Genomic DNA, 18,858 nt, shown 5'->3' with positions numbered 1-18,858 from the left:
TCGCTCAGTCGTGTCCGACTCTTTGCAACCCCATGAACCACAGCACGCCAGGCCTCCCTGTCCATCACCAACTCCTGGAGTTCACTCAAACTCATGTCCATCGAGTCAGTGATGCCATCCAGCCATCTCATTCTCTGCCGTCCCCGCCTCCTCCTACCCCCAATCCCTCCTAGCATCAGACTCTTTTCCAGTGAGTCAACTCGTCGCATGAGGTGGCCAAAGTATTGGAGTTTCAGCTTTAGCATCAGTCCTTCCAATGAACACCCAGGATTGATCTCCTTTAGAATGGACTGGTTGGATCTCCTTGAAGTCCAAGGGACTCTCAAGAGTCTTCTCCAACACCACAGTTCAAAAGCATCAATTCTTCGGCGATCAGCTTTCTTCACAGTCCAACTCTCACATCCATACATGACCACGAGAAAAACCATAGCTTTGACTAGACTGACCTTTGTCGGCAAAGTAATGTCTCTGCTTTTTAATATGCTATCTAGGCTTGTCATAACTTTCCTTCCAAGGAGCAAGCGTCTTTTAATTTCATGGCTGCAATCAGCATCCGAAATGATTTTGGAGCCCCAAAATATAAAGTCTGACACTGTTTCCACAGTTTCCCCATCTATTTTCCATGAAGTGATGGGACCAGATGCCATGATCTTCGTTTTCTGAACGTTGAGCTTCAAGCCAACCTTTTCACTCTCCTCTTTCAGTTTCATCAAAAGGCCTTTGAGTTCCTCTTCACTTTCTGCCGGCGCAGACGCAGCGGCTGCGCTTTCTTAGAGCAGCTGTGAAGAGATACTCCACGACCAAGGTAAGTGAAACCCAAATAAGACGCAGAGGCGGGAGGAGGAGACGCCGGCCCCGGCGGCGCAGACGCGAGAGGAGGAGACGCTGGCTCGGCACAACCGACCACGCACAGAAGCGCGGCCGAGAGGAGCTACCTCACGCTCAAGGTCAGGGCGGTGGCCGAGAGGAGCTGTCCCACGTCCAAGAGGCGGTGGCTGCGCGGGCACAGGAGGGCCGAGAGGAGCTACTCCACGTTCAAGGTCAGGAGGGGCGCCCTTGAGGAGATACCCCTTGTCCAAGCTAAGGTACAGCGGCTGCACTTTCTTAGAGCAGCTGTGAAGAGATACTCCACGACCAAGGTAAGTGAAACCCAAATAAGACGGTAGGTATTGGGAGAGGGTATTAGAGGGCAGACACACTGAAATCATAATCACAAAAACTAGTTGATCTGATCATATGGACCACAGCCCTGTCTAACTCAATGAAACTAAGCCATGCCGTGTGGGGCCACCCAAGACGGAAGGGCCATGGTGGAGAGGCTTGACGGAATGTGGTCACTTGTTAGAGGTACCCAACATATTACAAACTGGCTGAAGCATAGAAGCCAGGGAGAGGGGCAAAGTCAGATTGTAAACAGACTTCAGAGCAGATCTAGTCAGTGATGAGTCTAGAAAAATAGCCTGATAGAAAAGTTGTTGAAAAATAAGTCTGAAAACTTTTCATAAAATAATACTTGTGATTCTTTGAAATTTCATTACATTTCTTTTTTCTTTTTTTTGTTTTTGACTTTAACAACATTTATTGGGTTTCTTTGATTGCCTCTGGTCTGACTTCAGAAGGGCTCTCTGGGTTCCTCTGGCCTTGTTTCCAAGCTGCTGCAGCTGCAGCTTTTAAGGCCCTTTTTTGCTTCTTCAGCTTTTGAACCTCTTGGAAAACCCAAATGCACAGAGCCTTCTTGGTCACCTAGTGGTGGTGGACTTTTCGGTGGTATGGATGGGGAAAGGTGTACTCAATCCCCAAGTCATTGCATGTCTTCTCAAAGACAGGATAGTTGGTCTCATGGAGGTTTCTGAGCATCTTTTGCCTCTTGTCAATGCTCATCAGCAGATAGTGCTTGTGGGCTTTGTCCTTTCAAGATTTCTGCATGTGTTCTTCATAACTGCAGATCTTGACAGTCAAAGCAACAATTTGAGCCTCCAATTAGCTGGTGCCCTTCAGGTTTTCCATGACCTTGCTCATCACCTGCTCTTTCTTGGTTTTTAGCATCTCCTTCTTGTTGGCCATTTCCAAAAATAGGAGTCTTTTCACAGCATCATCAACCTTCGCAATTCCAGGGATGTTCTGGTAGTCCTTCAGCAGCATGGAAAGGGGCAGGTCATCTTCTTGGCTTTGCTGGACTGGTTTCTGGGTGGCATATCTACAGGTGGTCCAGAGGATGAGACTGCCAGGACTTGAGGTCCCGCTGGATGGAGAGAAGTTTGGCCCACCCTCCGCCTGTCAGCTTGAGGACTGGGGGCTGTGTCACTGCCTGGGTTCAAATCAAACTCAGCAACCTCCACACTGCTCTCAGCATGGTGACTTCTGACCCTCCAAAATTTCATTACATTTCTTGATTCATGAAGATTTAAACTTCACTTAACCCCATCCCATCTCTTCATTTTCTGGACAACGAAACTGAAGCCCAGAGAAATTTAATGACTCCCCCAAGGCTAGCAAACCTAGTTCGCCAGCACAGGATGAATACAAACATAGTCCTTTCTCTTCCATGGGGTGCTCTTCACTGACATTACCTATTTGCTCAGTTTTTGGTTTTTTCAAACTCTAGATTGAATTCTTTCAAGTCCCAAGCCTGTGAATTAAATAATTTTTGTGAACTGAATCAATGAGTTACAACAAATTACTGCCTAGAAAAGCAAACATTTTACAAATGCCCCAAACTTTTCCCAGTTCTGTACATATTCAATATTTCCAGATTTTTCTCTTACGGTGTTGATTAGAACTTTGACAGAGGCAAGAGGGTAAGACTCAAACACCGACAAACTCAACTTCAAAAAGCCTATTTTACGAGTGCAGTTAAGGTGGCAAATATTAAACATGCTGACTGTTGCAGTTTGATGATTAATGCCACCGATAATAACTAACATGTTTTATTGCATAACTGATAACTTGCTCACACAACGAAGACACTCAGATTCTCTATTCAACATGCCCCAAACTAAATGCCAGCATTTGTTTTTATAGTTTTTGTAATCTCACCTGCTAAGACCCTTATCTTCATAAAACCGCTGAGTTCCTGAATAAATATTGTGCCACATATTTAAATCTTCTGGGGGATTTGATGCAAGTGGTTGCTGGATTTTACGTCTCAGAAGCTCATATCTGAAGCAAAAGACAAGCAGAAACATCAGGATTATATCACCTAATATTATTACCAAAATTCAGGTGGTCTCATGGTATGAATGTGTGGTGTGTATGTGTCAACATAAAGAAAACATCTTAATATTCTTTTTTTCTGATAATCATTTTTTTCTGGCACAAGTGCCATCTCTGTAGCTAAGTGGAACAATTAGCTCCATTTACATTTTACTATTATCAGTAAAATGATGACATTTAGATTTCCTCTATGTCAGATTTGCCACTACTTTATTGTCAGTTTCAAAGTAGAAGCACAAAAAGTTATAAAGTTAGTGACTTCCTAAGACTTCTACCACCAATATTTTATAAACAATAAGAATATTATTGAGTTCATAGTCTTGGCTAAATGTCAAGTTGTTATAGAGCCATTTTAGAATCACAATTCTTTTCTTTCATCTATATTCCTGACCATATGCTTTACAAGTTTCCAGATAGTAATAGCATACCAAAGAATTATTGGCTAATGCTTTGGAATTTTGAGGTATATTTGTGCAAATGTGTCATTTAGAACATGCATCAAACTTGCTTATCATATAGTAAGAATATACTTTGAAAATTAAGAGACAGATTGTGCAGAGAATCTAGAGAATATTGATTGTTGTTTCAAGGATTTTTTTTGTTGTTGTTTAGTCACTAAGTCATGTTTTCACTCTTCTGTGATCCCATGGACCGTAGCCCACCAGGATCCTCTGTCCATGGGATTCTCCAGGCGAGAATATTGGAGTGGGTTGTCATTTCCTTCTCTAGGGCATGTTCCTGACCCAGGGATTGAACCCCCATCTCCTGCACTGGCAGGCAAATTCTTTATCACTGAGCCACCTGGGAAGCCCCTTTAATCCATTTTTAGTTCCCACAATATCATGATATTTTTACTATGATAAACTTTTCATGGTCCCATATGTCAAGATACACAAGGTGAAACTGTATGAAAGTTATGAGTAAGGCCGTGGGGGAGGAAGGGATTGGAAACCTGAGGTTAGCAGATGATGCAAACTATTATACATAAATTGGATAAACAACCAGGTCCTACTGTATAGCACAGGGAACTATATTCAATAACCTGTGATAAACCACAATGGAAAATCATACAAAAAAGAATGTATATATATATATGTATAACTTAATCACTTTGCGGTCAGCAGAAATTAACAAAACATTGTCAATCTACTCTCGTTCAATAAGGAAAAAAATCACAAATACGAATATCCAATAAGAAATTAGTTCTATGTTCCTATGTGAGGAAGAGCCTCCTCCCTTCCTTCCCGGAGAGAGAAGATCACAACAAAATCCAAAAGCATCATCACTGTCTCTTACCTCAAATCAGGTCCGTTTGGCCTGGACGGTGGCTGCCAGGAAATCCCAACATATGATTCACTTAGTGGAACCACGGACAATGGGCCAAGATCCTGCGGCAGGGCGGGAGGGGTGGTCACGTGGGTAGGGTAGCTCTCTGTGCACCCCCCTAGATACCCGTTACCCCCTGAGCAAGCCACAATGGTGACGGAATAATTAGTGAAAGGAATCAGATGAGTAACGATATGACTTAACACAGAAGAAGTAACATTGGTGATCGTGATGTGAGGGTCAGGCATGCGGATCTCATAGTTAAGGATGTCTCCATTCAGGATGAGTGGGGGCTTCCAAGTGACCTGAAATGAAAGAAAAATTAGAACCAATGTGACAACATAGGAACAGAGCAACTGCAGAGGTTCACAGGGCCTAGAATTTTGCTCTGTCTTGTTTTCAGTTAAGTCACTGTAAAATACCCACTTTTGACTTAGCCCTTGACACTAGACAGTAATGAAGAGTTTTCAGATCAATTAGCAGTACACCAGGAACTAAACGAGATGCTGTTTCCTGGGTTGGGCTGTTAGTCTGGAGACGTTCTAAGACTGTCAGACTAATACACACCTCAGTGATTCATCTCCACCATGGGTGTCCGGAAAGAGGCAGAGCACACACATGGAGAGAATTCACACATCCACACGCATCAGTAGGGCAGCAGCAGGATTTGAGAGTGTCCTTCTTTATAACTCAATTAGACGAAATATCAGAATTCCTTGTTTTGCATTATAAGTGTGTATTCTAAATATACCACTATTATTTTTTTTGGATGGTGGTGGTGGGAGTGCAGAAATCATTCTTTGCATTTTCTGAAAATGTGAAATTGAGCTTCTGAATCTCTCTAGTACACAATGTAGCAAGTAAATAAATAACAACATATCCTTTTCGCAAACAGAAGAGATGTGTGGAAAGGCATAGACATGAACGTCAGAAGAAAGAAACAACAAAGGTTGTTCGTTTTCTTCCCTGACTAAATATTGTAAGGGGATTGTGCTAACCCACTCATGATCTTATAGGGGGAAAAGACCCTAGAAGAATGCACATAGCTCACTAAAAATCCATTATTTATATGCCATCCTGCTTCATCTCTTTTTTTCTTGCCTTGCAATGTTCCTTAAATTTTAGAGTGTATATTTCATCTCCCAAATAGACTGTAAGCTTCATGAGAACAGAGCCTAAATTGTATACTTATTTAATGACAAATACTCAGAGATGGAGTTTAACAAGTAATTACAGTCATGGCTGATGGCATTATATTTTCCGTAGCATACAGCTATTTTGATAATTTAAACAAGTTTTCTACAAAGTGATAGATTGATACCTACACTTATCAGTTCAGTTCAGTTGCTCAGTCGTGTCCGACTCTTTGCAACCCATGAATCACAGCACACCAGGCCTCCCTGTCCATCACCAGCTCCTGGAGTTCACTCAAACTCATGTCCATCAAGTCAGGGATGCCATCCAACCATCTCACTCTCTGTCGTCCCCGTCTCCTCCTGCCCCCAATCCCTCCCAGCATCAGAGTCTTTTCCAGTGAGTCAACTCTTTGCATGAGGTGGCCAAAGTATTGCAGTTTCAGCTTTAGCATTGTTCTATATAAATTCAAAGTTTGAAACGTGTAATAGAGAAATTAGAACAGAGAAGGATGAACTAAAATTTTCTGTCTTAAAGGTAAAAAGTTTCCTCCAGAAGCAATCTAACCTGAGATTTTTGTAGGGTACTCTTATTAATTGTTGGAGACAAAATAGACTTAGATTGAGGGCAGGAGAAGAAGGGGGCAACCGAGAATGAGATGGTTGGATGGAATCACCAAATCAATGGACATGATTGAGTCTGGAGTAAGCTCTGGGAAGCAGTGAAGGACAGGGAAGCCTGGTCCATGGGGTCACCAACAGTCGGACCTGACTAAGTGACTAAACAACATGTCATTGGGGCAGCTGCTTGATGATTACAGTCCTAATTTATAATTAACAAGGACTTGGACTTGGCATCTACTGAAATTTTACTACATGGCTTGAAATCATTGCTGATTTTAAAAACTTCTAGGAGAAGAGTTCCAAAATGTGCTGGTGAAGACAAGTTTTAGATGTGTTCCTTATGAGCATAGAGGATTTGCCTGGATGGAGGTGAGATCAAAGAGGCCTAAATTAAGCAAAGTTTATAAAGCGGACATAGGATTCTATTTATTTTGGTGGTACAGTGTTCTTTGCGGGCTCAAGAAATGAGTCAAGGTCAAACTTACAGGGCTTCCTGGTACTTGCAAATAAAAAATGGAAGGGTTATCACAGTTTAGTTCTACTTGACTCACATGTGGAATACCACTTGTCTCTGGAACTAGAATATTCTGAGAGTTCAGGTCAAGGCTTGGCAGTCCTTGAAAGAATTAAAACTTTAGATGTAGTGTGTGTTTGCAGTTGAGCTGAGAGTGAATTGATTTGGAACTCAGTTATTGAGGCTAAGAAAACATTCATAAAATAAAAATCTGAGTAAGATATCTTCTGCAGAGATTAAGAGATGTGATGTAATGACTCTGAAGACAGTCATTTGAAGAGCTAAAAAATCCCTGTGTTCTCTACTATAAATGTCTGCATCCAGAAATTTGCTATTTTTCTCACTTAAAAAGTTAAAGACTTAGGAAGATATATCTTTTTGACAATACTGAGTTAGAAGACGTGAGTCTACTTCCACAGAAAATTTTTAGAAGGAATTTAGAGCAAGGTGGAAAAGGCCATTGTCATTATAGTGAGTAGGCTAACAGAAATGGTATCTAATTTGATCATCCTCTTGAAAACATCCTGGAGCTATTACTAAAAATCAATGTGACCAAGCTTTGTAAGGAGCCAGTTAGTGAAATATTGGATTCTGTTCTTTCCAATGCTTCAGTTCAGTTCAGTCGCTCAGTCGTGTCCGATTCTCTGCGACCCCATGAATCACAGCACGCCAGGCCTCCGTGTCCATCACCAACTCCCGGAGCTCACTCAAACTCATGTCCATAGAGTCGGTGATGCCATCCAGCCATCTCATTCTTTGTCGTCCCCTTCCCCTCCCGCCCCCAACCTTTCCCAGCATCAGAGTCTTTTCCAGTGAGTCAACTCGTCGCATGAGGTGGCCAAAGTACTGCAGTTTCAGCTTTAGCATCAGTCCTTCCAATGAATACCCAGGATTGATCTCCTTTAGAATGAACTGGTTGGATCTCCTTGCAGTCCAAGGGACTCTCAAGAGTCTTCTCCAGCATCACAGTTCAAAAGCATCAATTCTACATTTATTACAGTGTGGCCAAAATATGTGAGATTAAAACTTTCAGTTTAATTTCCCATGGCCTTTTATTTATCTATTGCTCATATGAAGGATTATAAAATATTGTTGTAGCCCAAAAAAGTCAGACTAAGTACCATGTTCCTCGCTTAATAAGCAAAAGATGTTCTCTAAAAGAAGACTCTTACACTGAAATTTTTAAAATAAAGTGTCATTTATGGCTTAGAATAAAATGTTTATTTTAGAGATGCTTCGTTGACCACAATAGTTTCTTTTATTTGTGTGGTTCTTAATTGTTTGGATTTCCAAATGGAAATCTCTGTTTATTTACTATGTATTTGCATAAGATAGGACAGGTGGGTAGGTGTTTAAGGAACTACTGACTTTCACCTACTCAATCAGATCTCTCAAGTGTGGCCCTAAACAATTAAGGCACCTGCATGATCCTGGTCGTAAACAAAACTTTATGAAGGTGGTTTAGTTGATTGACTTCAGACTTGAAAAAACACACAAACATTGTAATTTACTTCTAATTTCTCTAACTCCATCAAATCACATTTTAAAACTACATATAGCTAACATATACAAAATAGATAGCCAGTGGGAATTTGCTATATGTCTCAGGGAACTCAAGTCAGGACTCTGTGACAACCTAGAGGGGTGGGCTAGGATGGGAGGTGGGAGAAAAGCTCAAGAGGAAGGGAACATATGTATACCCACGACTGATCCATGGTGATCTATGGCAGAAACCAACACTATTGCAATTATCCTTCAAATAAAAATAAAGAAAAAAGAACTTTATGAATAAGAGTTTTTATGAAGATCAATATAACGGGTTGAGAGTGGGCTAAGAATAAGTATCCTTGTTCAATTTGCTAATATTTTATTTTATTTAGAAGTTTTGGATCTATAGCATAATTCCAAATTAGAGCTTTATTAAACTCTCTTTTACAGGTTTTGGTATTTTTACCAACTTTATACAATGAAATGCATTTTCTTAAATGAATAAATGCAACATCAAAGTGTGTGGCTTTCACTTTTTCAGATAACACAACCTCTTTGACATTATATGTTGTTTTCCTTATAATCAAATAAGATATTAATAATATGATGTGCAAGTTTCCCCTTTTTCTTTTTTAAAATTTATTTTTTTGAAGTATCGTTGATTTGCAATGTTGTGCTAATTTCTGCTATATAGCAAAGTGATTGTTATTCATATATATATATTCTTTTTCATATTCTTTTCCATTATGGTTTATTATAGGATATTGAATATAATTCCCTATGTAGGACCTTGTTATTTATGCAACTTTCCCTTCTTAAGGCTCGTATCTATGCCAAGTCATAGCCCATCTTTTTACACTTACAAAGATGTTACTTTGGGTTATTTTCCAGTTGGCCTAAGTATTTGAAGTTTCCTTATTTTCCCTATCAGACTGCAAGTTCTTAGAGGGGGAGTGGTGGTGAAAAGACCAGATGGTGCAAAATGGTAAGCACTAGAGTGAAATACCAGTCCAGTTCCTGTATTATCTCTCAACCAGTCAACTTATAGTCTTTATTCCTCTTAACCTGACTTGTTTTTCCCCTAAGTTTTTTCCATTTCTGAGCATTATATTTATTTATGTTTTGTCTAAAATGTACACTCCATGAGGGTAGAGGTTTTATCTTGGTCTTTACTGGGTCCTCAGTGCCTAAAAGAGGCACTCACTAAGATGTATAGATGCTCAATAAATGTTGGTGGAACTGAAATTATTATTATTATTGCAATAATATTATTGACAATTTTCCTCATCCTAATATTTGGAATGACTCCATATGATAAATGTTGAATGAACCTTTTACCCAACATATTAAAGACCATGCTGCTGTTCCTCAGATTTTATCCATCTGCAATTTTAATTTTCAAATCTTATCTTTTATAAAAAGAAATCACTGTACTATTGTCACACTGCCTCTGTTTACCAGATAAGTGGTGTCATTAGAACTGATTCTGGCAATCTGAAGATCTTTCTGAACCTTTCTGAAGGTGAGCAAATAATTCTGAAGCATAAATATGTCATTTTAATATTATTTAAATACATATAGTCCAATATTAGATTCAGCTAAATAATCCTGATGACTCTTTTCATTGATAATTTTTGATTTTCTAGTTATAAAGTAAGGATTAGTAAAAGGTATGAATTTAAAAAAAAAGATCACTAGTATACATTGTCTGTATATTCTAAGCACCTTCTTAGAGACTTTTAGATTCCAGGCCTGGTGAGTATCTGTGAGATTCTGCTCTCAAACCAAGCTAAATCGTACTTTAGCAGGTTGACAAGCCATGCACATTGTTTCATTTCTGGATGAGGTTACAAAATCAAAAGAGGAAGGAAAAAAGGCACAAATGAAAACTCCAGGCAGCATACTTTGAATACTTTTGATCATCATTTATAAATGCTGAATCACATAGAATTATGCACTGAGCTATTACTTTTCTGAAAATATTTGTCATCTTTTGGATTCGCCTAGCTATTAAATCTTGTTAGAAAGAATCCAGAAAAAATGTCCATTACCTAGCTTTGCCTTTGTGAAGGACTATGCTTATGTCACATCATATTGATTGGTACTGCTACCGAAGTTTTGCAAAATTCCCTTAGGATTAAAAAGAAAAGTCATTTCTGGAATGATTAATAACTCTAGGTTTGTTTGGGGTTTTCCTTTGGTTTGTTCTGCTTTTCCTTTGAATGAAGAACAGTTCTTAAGATTGCCCAATTCATATAGTAAACACCGTACATCATGTCCTTCAAATTGATTTCCTTTTGATGTTTTATCAACAGAATTCTATACATTTGAGATATTTCTATCAAGAAGCTGTGTTGCTTTGACCAATCTCATGCAGAAACTAATGAAGGCAGACTTTGAAACACAGATTTTAGTATGTAGGTTCAATTAAATTTCTTCAACGATTTACACTATTTAACATCACCCAGTGTTTGCTTTTCGTAGGCACGAGAGAACACACAACAGAGATTCAAGTAATAATTTCAACAGATGAACTTTGCTGTTATGCAAATGTCCTTTGTTTTGTGCTCTGGTGAGCAAGCTGCTGCACCAGTGCTTTTGGCAGTAGTACAAGACTGAATCCATGGAAGCATGTGTGTATTTACACAAAAGAGGCTTCTAAGCTACAAAACTCCCTCCTGTTTGGTTACACTAATTTCCCTTGAATGAAGTTTGTATGCAAGCCAAAACAATGGTAGTTATCATAGCCTCTAGAGTTCATTCCCAGCAGAATGAAGTGAATAATTGAACAGTTCCTAAATAGCCCCGTAATCTGCTATTTTTCTTTCTTTCCCCCATCCTCTTGATTCTTTCATCATTAAAAAAAAAAATCAGAATATTGGTAATTGGAACTTTTGTTAATACGCTAATCCCTTCCCCCGCATTTCTCCACCTCTTCTCATTTTCTGATCTATTTAGATCTGACGTGGTGGTTAAGCTAAGCATCCCAGGGTGGCATTCAAAGGATTTCAGGTGTGTGAGGCAAATGGAAGTATCTCAACAATATAATTAAGGGGATACAGGGAGAAATGAAAAACTGACATCAAATTCGAGAGAGTTTGGGCCAAAGGCCAAAAACCCAGTTTCTCCAATGAATGCCTAAAACAACACATGTGTGCATTTTGTCAGTAGATGGCTCTGTTTAACACGGAGTCAATGCAGGCTACATTCCTAGTCTGCAGAGGAGACACTTAGCTTCTTACCTTGGCTGCATCGGGTCCTAACACATCCACCTCGGGGGGCTGCACCCCAGCAGGTCGTGAGGGTCTCGTGGTCACTTCTGCCCAATCACTGCTGTTTGTCCCTCCATCAGCAGTGCTCATCAGCACTCGATACTCATATTTTGTCCATGGGCTAAGAGCAGAAGTCTTGTCGATAAACCTCCTGGGATGACTTCCTGGGAGAGTCACCAGGGTGGTAACTGCCTCCTTCCCTTGGACTCGTCTCTGGATTGTGGAGTTCTCCACCAGGCCGTTGGGATGGATGGGGGGTTGCCAAGATATGATCACAGATGTTGGGGTATCAGAGAACAACTCTGGACTCAGGATACCTTCCGGTGCGTCTGGGAGTGTCCAAACGGTCTGGGAATCTGCTGACAGGGAACACCCTTTTGAAGTGCAAGCTTCTACTTGAAACATGTAGGCCGTATATGGGCGTAAATGGGTCACTGTGCCATTAGTGACATTTCCAGATGTTTTCAAGCTGAGGCGGCCATGCTGATAAATGTTATAATGGGTAATGAGCCCATTGCACTTTAAAGGATGCTGCCAGGTGACCAACATCATTCTTGACTTCTTGTCCAGAATAATCGGAGGGTCTACAGGTCCAGGTCCTATAAAGTAGAAAGTAAGTAGTGATACCTCTTTGAAACTTCCCACACCTCAGAACAGAACTGAGTGATCACTCTCCTCCAGAACATGAAACTGGACACTTGGTAAAGGCTATTGAGTAAGTGGCCAAGTGTCATAATGAGAAGGCTCATGACTGCTTTCCTCTTAAATGTGTAAGATGTACTTGTTGAACATTATTGAATTCAATTGCCATTTGCTCCTGTAAGATAACTTTATTAAATCATTTCTTTTGATTAAAGCTAAGGATTCCCCAACATCACGAAGACTCTTCTGAAATAAAGACCTTAGGAGAGAAAGACACAAGAGGGCAGCTGAAACCAAAGTTCAAACTTATGCCCCACTTTTCTGGAACTCTGGTAACTCATTATAATCAATAACACTATCATAACAAACCTGCATATTTTATAGCCCAGTAAAATCCTTCAGCATCTCTCATTATATATTCCATATTATCCCTGGGTCTGTTTATCATTCTAATCCATGTTTTGCAATTTATCTACTCCCTGTTAATATTATAGGTGATTTTTTACTGTGACTGTGACAGAAGCTGCCGATTTAGCTCTTTCACCTACTGATAAATAAACAATGCACAGATCTGACCTTTAGGTTAACAGGTTTAATGCTTGCTCCACTCAGCACTCTAACTGATTCAATTATCATAAAGGTTCAGGAGGCTCCATGAATACTGAAAAAGGCCTGCCATATGCCCGCCTAGGTGTTGTGGAGCAGCAAATATCCTGCAGCCCTCCAGAGAAATTCCTTAATTGTAAATAATTTCACCATGCGACACACTCAAGTCACCTTGAATGCAAACCCCTCAGCCTGCGGAGGCAAAGTGTTATTTAAGCTTTACTGGGCTGCGTTAAATTCTGCAATTTGAAGGGCTGTTAAGTTTTTCAATTGAAATTTCATTTAAAATGCAGGTGCTTTTTATTATATTGAGGCTTTACTGCTCTCTAGGTACAAGCAAGAACATGGTGCAATAACACAAATCTGGCTCAATCACTGATCAGTAACAGCTGTAATTCCAGAACATTTAGCATTCTTATAAACCACGGCCTGAAATCTATAAATTGCTACAACAGATCAAGAAAAATCCTATATCCCCCTTTTCTGCCCACAGCAATTTGAACATTTATGAGATTTTTCTGTGAACATTAGATTTTATGGAAAAATCTTTAAAAAAGATAGACTTGGATTTAGTAATTGTTTAAAACAGCACTGATGACATGAGTGTGGGTGTGTGTGCGATTCAGTGTTATAACCAAGGTTTAAAGTTTAAACACAACCACGGCTTTGCAGAGCCAAGGACCACAGTTGTAGCTGGTGATAGGAGCATATTTTTACACAACATGATTCACATATTTGTTACCAACTGGAGTGACGGCAGAATCATAATTACTTTTAGAGAGGAAAGCTGTTACACTGCACTAACCCTGAAATCAAGCCATTTCTGACAATTTGGCAATGCATCCTATTTGAAGAGAAAAATCCTAAAAGTACAGTGATCCCGAAATGGATCACATTTTTCATTTTAGTCTGTTGTTAGCTTTCATTCTGAAGCTTTCGTCAAACCACTGTGACATTTCTTACTTTTGCTCTCTGGTACATAACAGCGGTAGCAATTATTATATCGAAATAGGAATACAGATCCTTTCTTATTTATACTTGTCATCCAGATTTGGCTCTTTCCTAAAGAAAAGCAAGCGCAAGTCTTGTAAGATATCAATGTTGTTTTGTAAAACGAAATCCTCTGAGACTGGGGTCCATAAAATCAATGGTGGAGAATCGAGCCTTTCAAGTCTAACCCTAACTCACCCTTCCCTGTTCAAAAAAGAGTAATATACACTTAAAAATCAGAATATTTTTCTATTAGGGTTTTCACAGGGGTCTTGCATAATTATTCATCATATGTGCATTATCAAACTGTGAGCTTCTTCAGGGAAAAGTAAAAATGATGCAGTTTGTTCTCTGTTATGATGGGGATAAACCTTTTATTTCTCTTGCCTACGATGATAAGTGTTATCAGGGAAACATCCAGGATAATGAGATGAACTGGCACTTCAAGCCCCTACAGAACACAGCCTTTCCTTAAAGATGATCTCTTATCTTGGGCAAGAAGAGATGTTCAATTTCAATTGCATGATATTTCCCCCCTTAAAAGCCAGAATACATTTTATTAGCTTCCCGCTCTAGCTGAGTAGGCTACCAGCTCTTGTGGCAGGAAGGGTCCTTAAAGTAGGCGACTCAGGAGAGGATGCCGAAAGCAGCTTAATTAGCTCCTTTGGCTAAGGAAGTGTTAAAACCCGACTCCTGGCACGCTTTCAATTTAGTGCTTTAAAATGATAAGCCGAATCATCTAATTCTATATACAAATCAACTGGCGTGCCACTGCATGGTTGAAAGGGTCACCACAATTATGTAAAACATGAGTAATAACTATAATTGGGGTAGTTTGCTAATACAATAAAAAGCTCTGAACATGAGAAAAGTTATGCTCACAGCAGTAGCTATCACTTTCTAAAGTAAGAATTCATGGATGAAATGACATGAAAAAGATGGTTATAAAATTTTAATGGAATGATAAAAGGCAAAAGTCAGCCTCTCAGCTGAATTCTTAAAATCCCTATATATCACAATCAGCTCCTTAACTGTAAAATCAATGTGGAGTATAACATGTTGTCAATGCGGCTGTCACTGGAGGGGAGACTAGAAGTATGACAGCCACACAGCTCAGCTGGCGAGTGATGAAAATACAACCGTACAGCCCTTTCCATGGGTGTAATTGTTTAGAGAACTCCCCTCCTGGAGCGGGGAACGGGAGCATCCTTTCTGCTCAGATCACTGATTCATATTTCAGGCTGTTTCATTACAGCATTAATAATGGAAAGTAGTTTCATTTTGGCAAATGAAATTATCTTTTATGGGAAACGATTTCACTCATCAGCTTCAAAAGTTCAGCCCCAGCCTAAAAGAGAGTAATGAGATTGTTCACAGAGGGGTCTGCTTATTTATTTTTATACTCAGGTGTGTATGTTGGGAAGGACGGGTGCGTGTGTGTGTGTGTATAAATGATTTGAAAGAATAAACAATTGCAATGACACATCTGTTGTGTGTCTATAACTGTTTTTTAAGTAGTTTTCATGGGTCTTCTACAACCCGTTTGCTACTCGAGTCACCCACAATCACTCAGTTTTCCTGGTGTTTTCTCATTTCTGCCTTGAAGCCACTTTTTGCCATTTTAATTAAAAACTCACTTGGCTTAAAAGCTCTTTTTCAGTAATATTAACTCTATAAATGAATATCCTCTAAATCTGCCAGTGAATTAAAAACCAAGGTGGCAAATACATGGATGTATAATTATACATAGCAGCATGCTCTGTGCTAATTGTTTGTACAGTCTCTTGTTATTCATTGTGAAAATGTTAGCAGAAGAGAGGAGTGATGGATTCCATTCTCTCTTTAATCATGAATTCTTTCATCAATTTATTATTTATATCCCAACTACTTCCCAAAAGGAGTTTTTTGACAGCTTATAATAAAAGACTTAAGTAATAGGACCAATAAATTAAAGATAAAGAATAATTAACCTTGTGATGATATAGAGGTAAAATTGTTGTATCCCAAAACAAATATTACAAATGGGCACTGCCATTTGGCATGTATGTGAATATTCAGCTTCTAGACAACTGACAAAATAGGAAAAGGGCTGTGTAACAGGGGATCTTTGCTTAATAAAAGGAACATCTGAGGACTACAAGGTTGCTTCAATTGAAAGGATACAATTTATAGACTGCAAGTAGGTGATATTGGGGAACGGTTTTCTCTATTTCTTCTGAGACCAGGACAGCAGAGGAAGGTTAGGAAGAGTGTTTTATCTTCCAGAATGGGGACGTGTTGTATGGTGAATGGCTGCAGATTCTTTCTTGAAAGTTTGGGGCAGAGAATGAAATGTGTTAATGTGAAAATTCATGAAGGAAGAAAAAAGTCCTAAAAGAACTAGAAGTTCCAAATTTAGAAGAGCAGTGGGGTTTATGTGCCCAAAACAGATTCAAGAATTCAAGAGGGAAATGAAGGTTAGGTGGATAGAATTTTTCATTAATTGGTTCATCCTTTCAAATGATTTTTCTGTTGGTCACTTTGGTTTTTGATCTTAGGGTATAAAGATAAGACTATAAAGATACTAATTTGTTTTATAAATTCTGGAAATGCAAGAATCTGGTGGGGGCGGAATCTATGCAACAGGGGACATACATACAGAGCCACTTTGCTCTCAAAATCAGCAGAATGATTTACTTTGCATCATGGATTTTCTGTTGTGGGTAAAATAGAGACCGCATCACTGTTTGAAAAGATAAACATGCCAGCATTCAGAAGTTAATATTTAAAGCAATTAGGAAATAAGTTTGGAAAAGTAAAATCATCATGCAGTTCTTCATTAAATAAAATAAAATCTACTGATATAAATATGTGCCACCCTCATTTACAAATGTTTCTGTTTTTCTCTCACTTAGAAATCTCTTAAAATGCAGACTGACTTTAAATTCTAAAACACACTAATAAAAAGATCTCTCCCATGCAATATTAGTTGTAAAATTTAAGTCCTCTTAAAGGCACAAAGACACTTATTAAATGATTGGAAAATCCCCCTCTAGAAGTACAATAACATGATCAACTGATCGCATTTCACACCAAAGCTTTACTTCCCCTCTCTGTCACCAGGACTCAGTGTTCTATCCATTACAGTTTGTGAGAATAAGAAGAAAATATGTTTTCCTTTTGGAATTCTCTTTCTATATATCTGTCTTCCTTTTGAAGTAGCACATGGTTTTGGGCTAGCAGAGACCTTTCTGATTAGAACATTCATTATCCTGGTCGAGACAGAATCACAGGGACAGCCAGCAGGCTGCCTCTGACCAAGGCAAAGAATGAGGATCGCCTTTGGGATTTCCTTCTCTAACATCTGCCTCTCATCCTCACCCTTCTTGTCTCATATTCAGAGGCTGACATCACAGGCGGAGCATTCTACAAGCTGCCCTGTCTCCTGTGTCAGCTAGCTTTCCTCGCCTGGACCAATGGTGAGGAAGTAAATTGGAAATCTGATATTGATGTGATCCCCAAATAGAAATCATTCTTATTTCCCCTCCTTGTGTTCTCCTCTGGGAAGGCTTTCCTGACACCCGGTGCTGTTGGGAGAAGCTCTCCTCTGAGCTTGCCCTTGTCTTCGAACACAGTACTTTATTGTTTTACTATGTCTTCCCAGCAGACTGTGGACGACTCAGGTAAAGAACAGTCCTATTCATCCTTGTAACTTTCAGTCCTTCCAGCATGGTAGGTACCCAGTTAATATTTGCTTGCTTCAGTTTTCATAAAAGTGAAAGTGAAGCCCCTCAGTCATGTACGACTCTGTAACCCCATGGACTGTAGCCTACCAGGCTCCTCTGTCCATGGGATTTTCCAGGCAAGAATACTGGAGTGGGTTTCCATTTCCTTCTCTAGGAGATCTTCCTGACCCAGGGATTGAACCCGGGTCTCCTGCATTGTAGGCAATGTAGGCAGATGCTTTACCATTTAACCTACCAGGGAAGTCAGTAGTTTCATGGATTTGTTTATATGAAACTCTTTTTAATCAGTACTTTAACAATTTGGGGCACTTGTTCTATATCAGACCCACCACCAAGCACTGGATCTACAAAGATAAATGAGACAGAACCCTAGGTTCCAAGAAATTACAATTCAGAAGGAGATATTGACATCGCACAAGTAAATATAAACCAAAATCCTAAGGTAGAAATGAGGAGGGAAGGCTTCACAGAGAAGGTACCATTTGAACTGGAGACTTGAGGGATGAGTAGAATTTTGTTAGACAACAAATAAGGCAGAAAAGTGTTCTGTTAGATATAGATTTCAATGAATGTCACAGGGTCTTTCTCTTTTACTTCAGAAGAAAGACTATTGCTTTTTAAATTGCTATAAGAATCTTAAACATGAATGAGAGGGGAAAACTGCTCAAAAATGCTAATAAGAAAAGTAAAATAAGAAAAGTAAAAAAAGTAAAAATAAAAGTAAAATTAGCAAAAATGCTAATAAGAAAAGTAAAATGGGATCCAAATACATCCTTTATTCACAGTGCATTCAAAGTGTGGGAAAAAAATAACAATAACAACTAATATAATAAGTAGATACAGTATGTTAACAGTACTGAAAATCTCACTGTGTTGGTAATAAGATATATTTTTCTATTTTTTAGCAGATTTCAGTCAAAGATCATGAATGATGAGTCTGTTAGCAAAATAATGAACACATGAAAAAATCATCTAAGCAAATCTATAGAATAAACTAGCCAAATCCCACATATTTTACTTAATAATGCATCTTAGATGAATGGTTAAAATATATATGTGGAGTTTTAAACTACAAATTTAACAAAGTCATTCAATTTTTAGTCTTTTAAAAATATATGACAACTAAATGGTCAATTCTAGAAGAAATTTGTCTTTTCTGTTTTGTTTTGTTTTAGAGGTAGATAAGTGATTTTTAGAAAAGAATCTCATTTTCATCAGATTGACCTAATTGTTTGTGTATACAAGTTCATTATTAGAATGACTCAAATACAGAGATATTTCATATTTTAATCTTGGTAGCCAAGAAACCCTGGGAAAAGGCTGAA

At 38.9% G+C, this 18,858-nt stretch overlaps 1 protein-coding gene and 1 pseudogene across 1 annotated transcript in view; both read right to left on the bottom strand.

Annotated features, from left to right (window-relative positions):
* USH2A (usherin) overlaps window positions 1-18,858 on the bottom strand; it is a 969,245-nt gene that overhangs the window by 322,234 nt on the left and 628,153 nt on the right. The window contains exons 40-42 of the mRNA XM_055419911.2: window positions 11,541-12,169; window positions 4,510-4,844; window positions 3,037-3,159 (exon numbers count right to left, since the gene is read on the bottom strand). Coding sequence (XP_055275886.2) covers window positions 3,037-3,159; window positions 4,510-4,844; window positions 11,541-12,169 — 1,087 coding nt within the window. The remainder of the gene's footprint in view (window positions 1-3,036; window positions 3,160-4,509; window positions 4,845-11,540; window positions 12,170-18,858) is intronic.
* On the bottom strand, window positions 1,579-2,353 carry LOC129551695 (small ribosomal subunit protein uS15m pseudogene; annotated as a pseudogene).

This window comes from Moschus berezovskii, chromosome 17, assembly GCF_049115385.1.
Source record: "Moschus berezovskii isolate FMDL1 chromosome 17, NW_MosBer_1.0, whole genome shotgun sequence".
NCBI classification, from domain to species: Eukaryota; Metazoa; Chordata; class Mammalia; order Artiodactyla; family Moschidae; genus Moschus; species Moschus berezovskii.
This window is presented reverse-complemented; position numbering and strand designations above follow the sequence as displayed.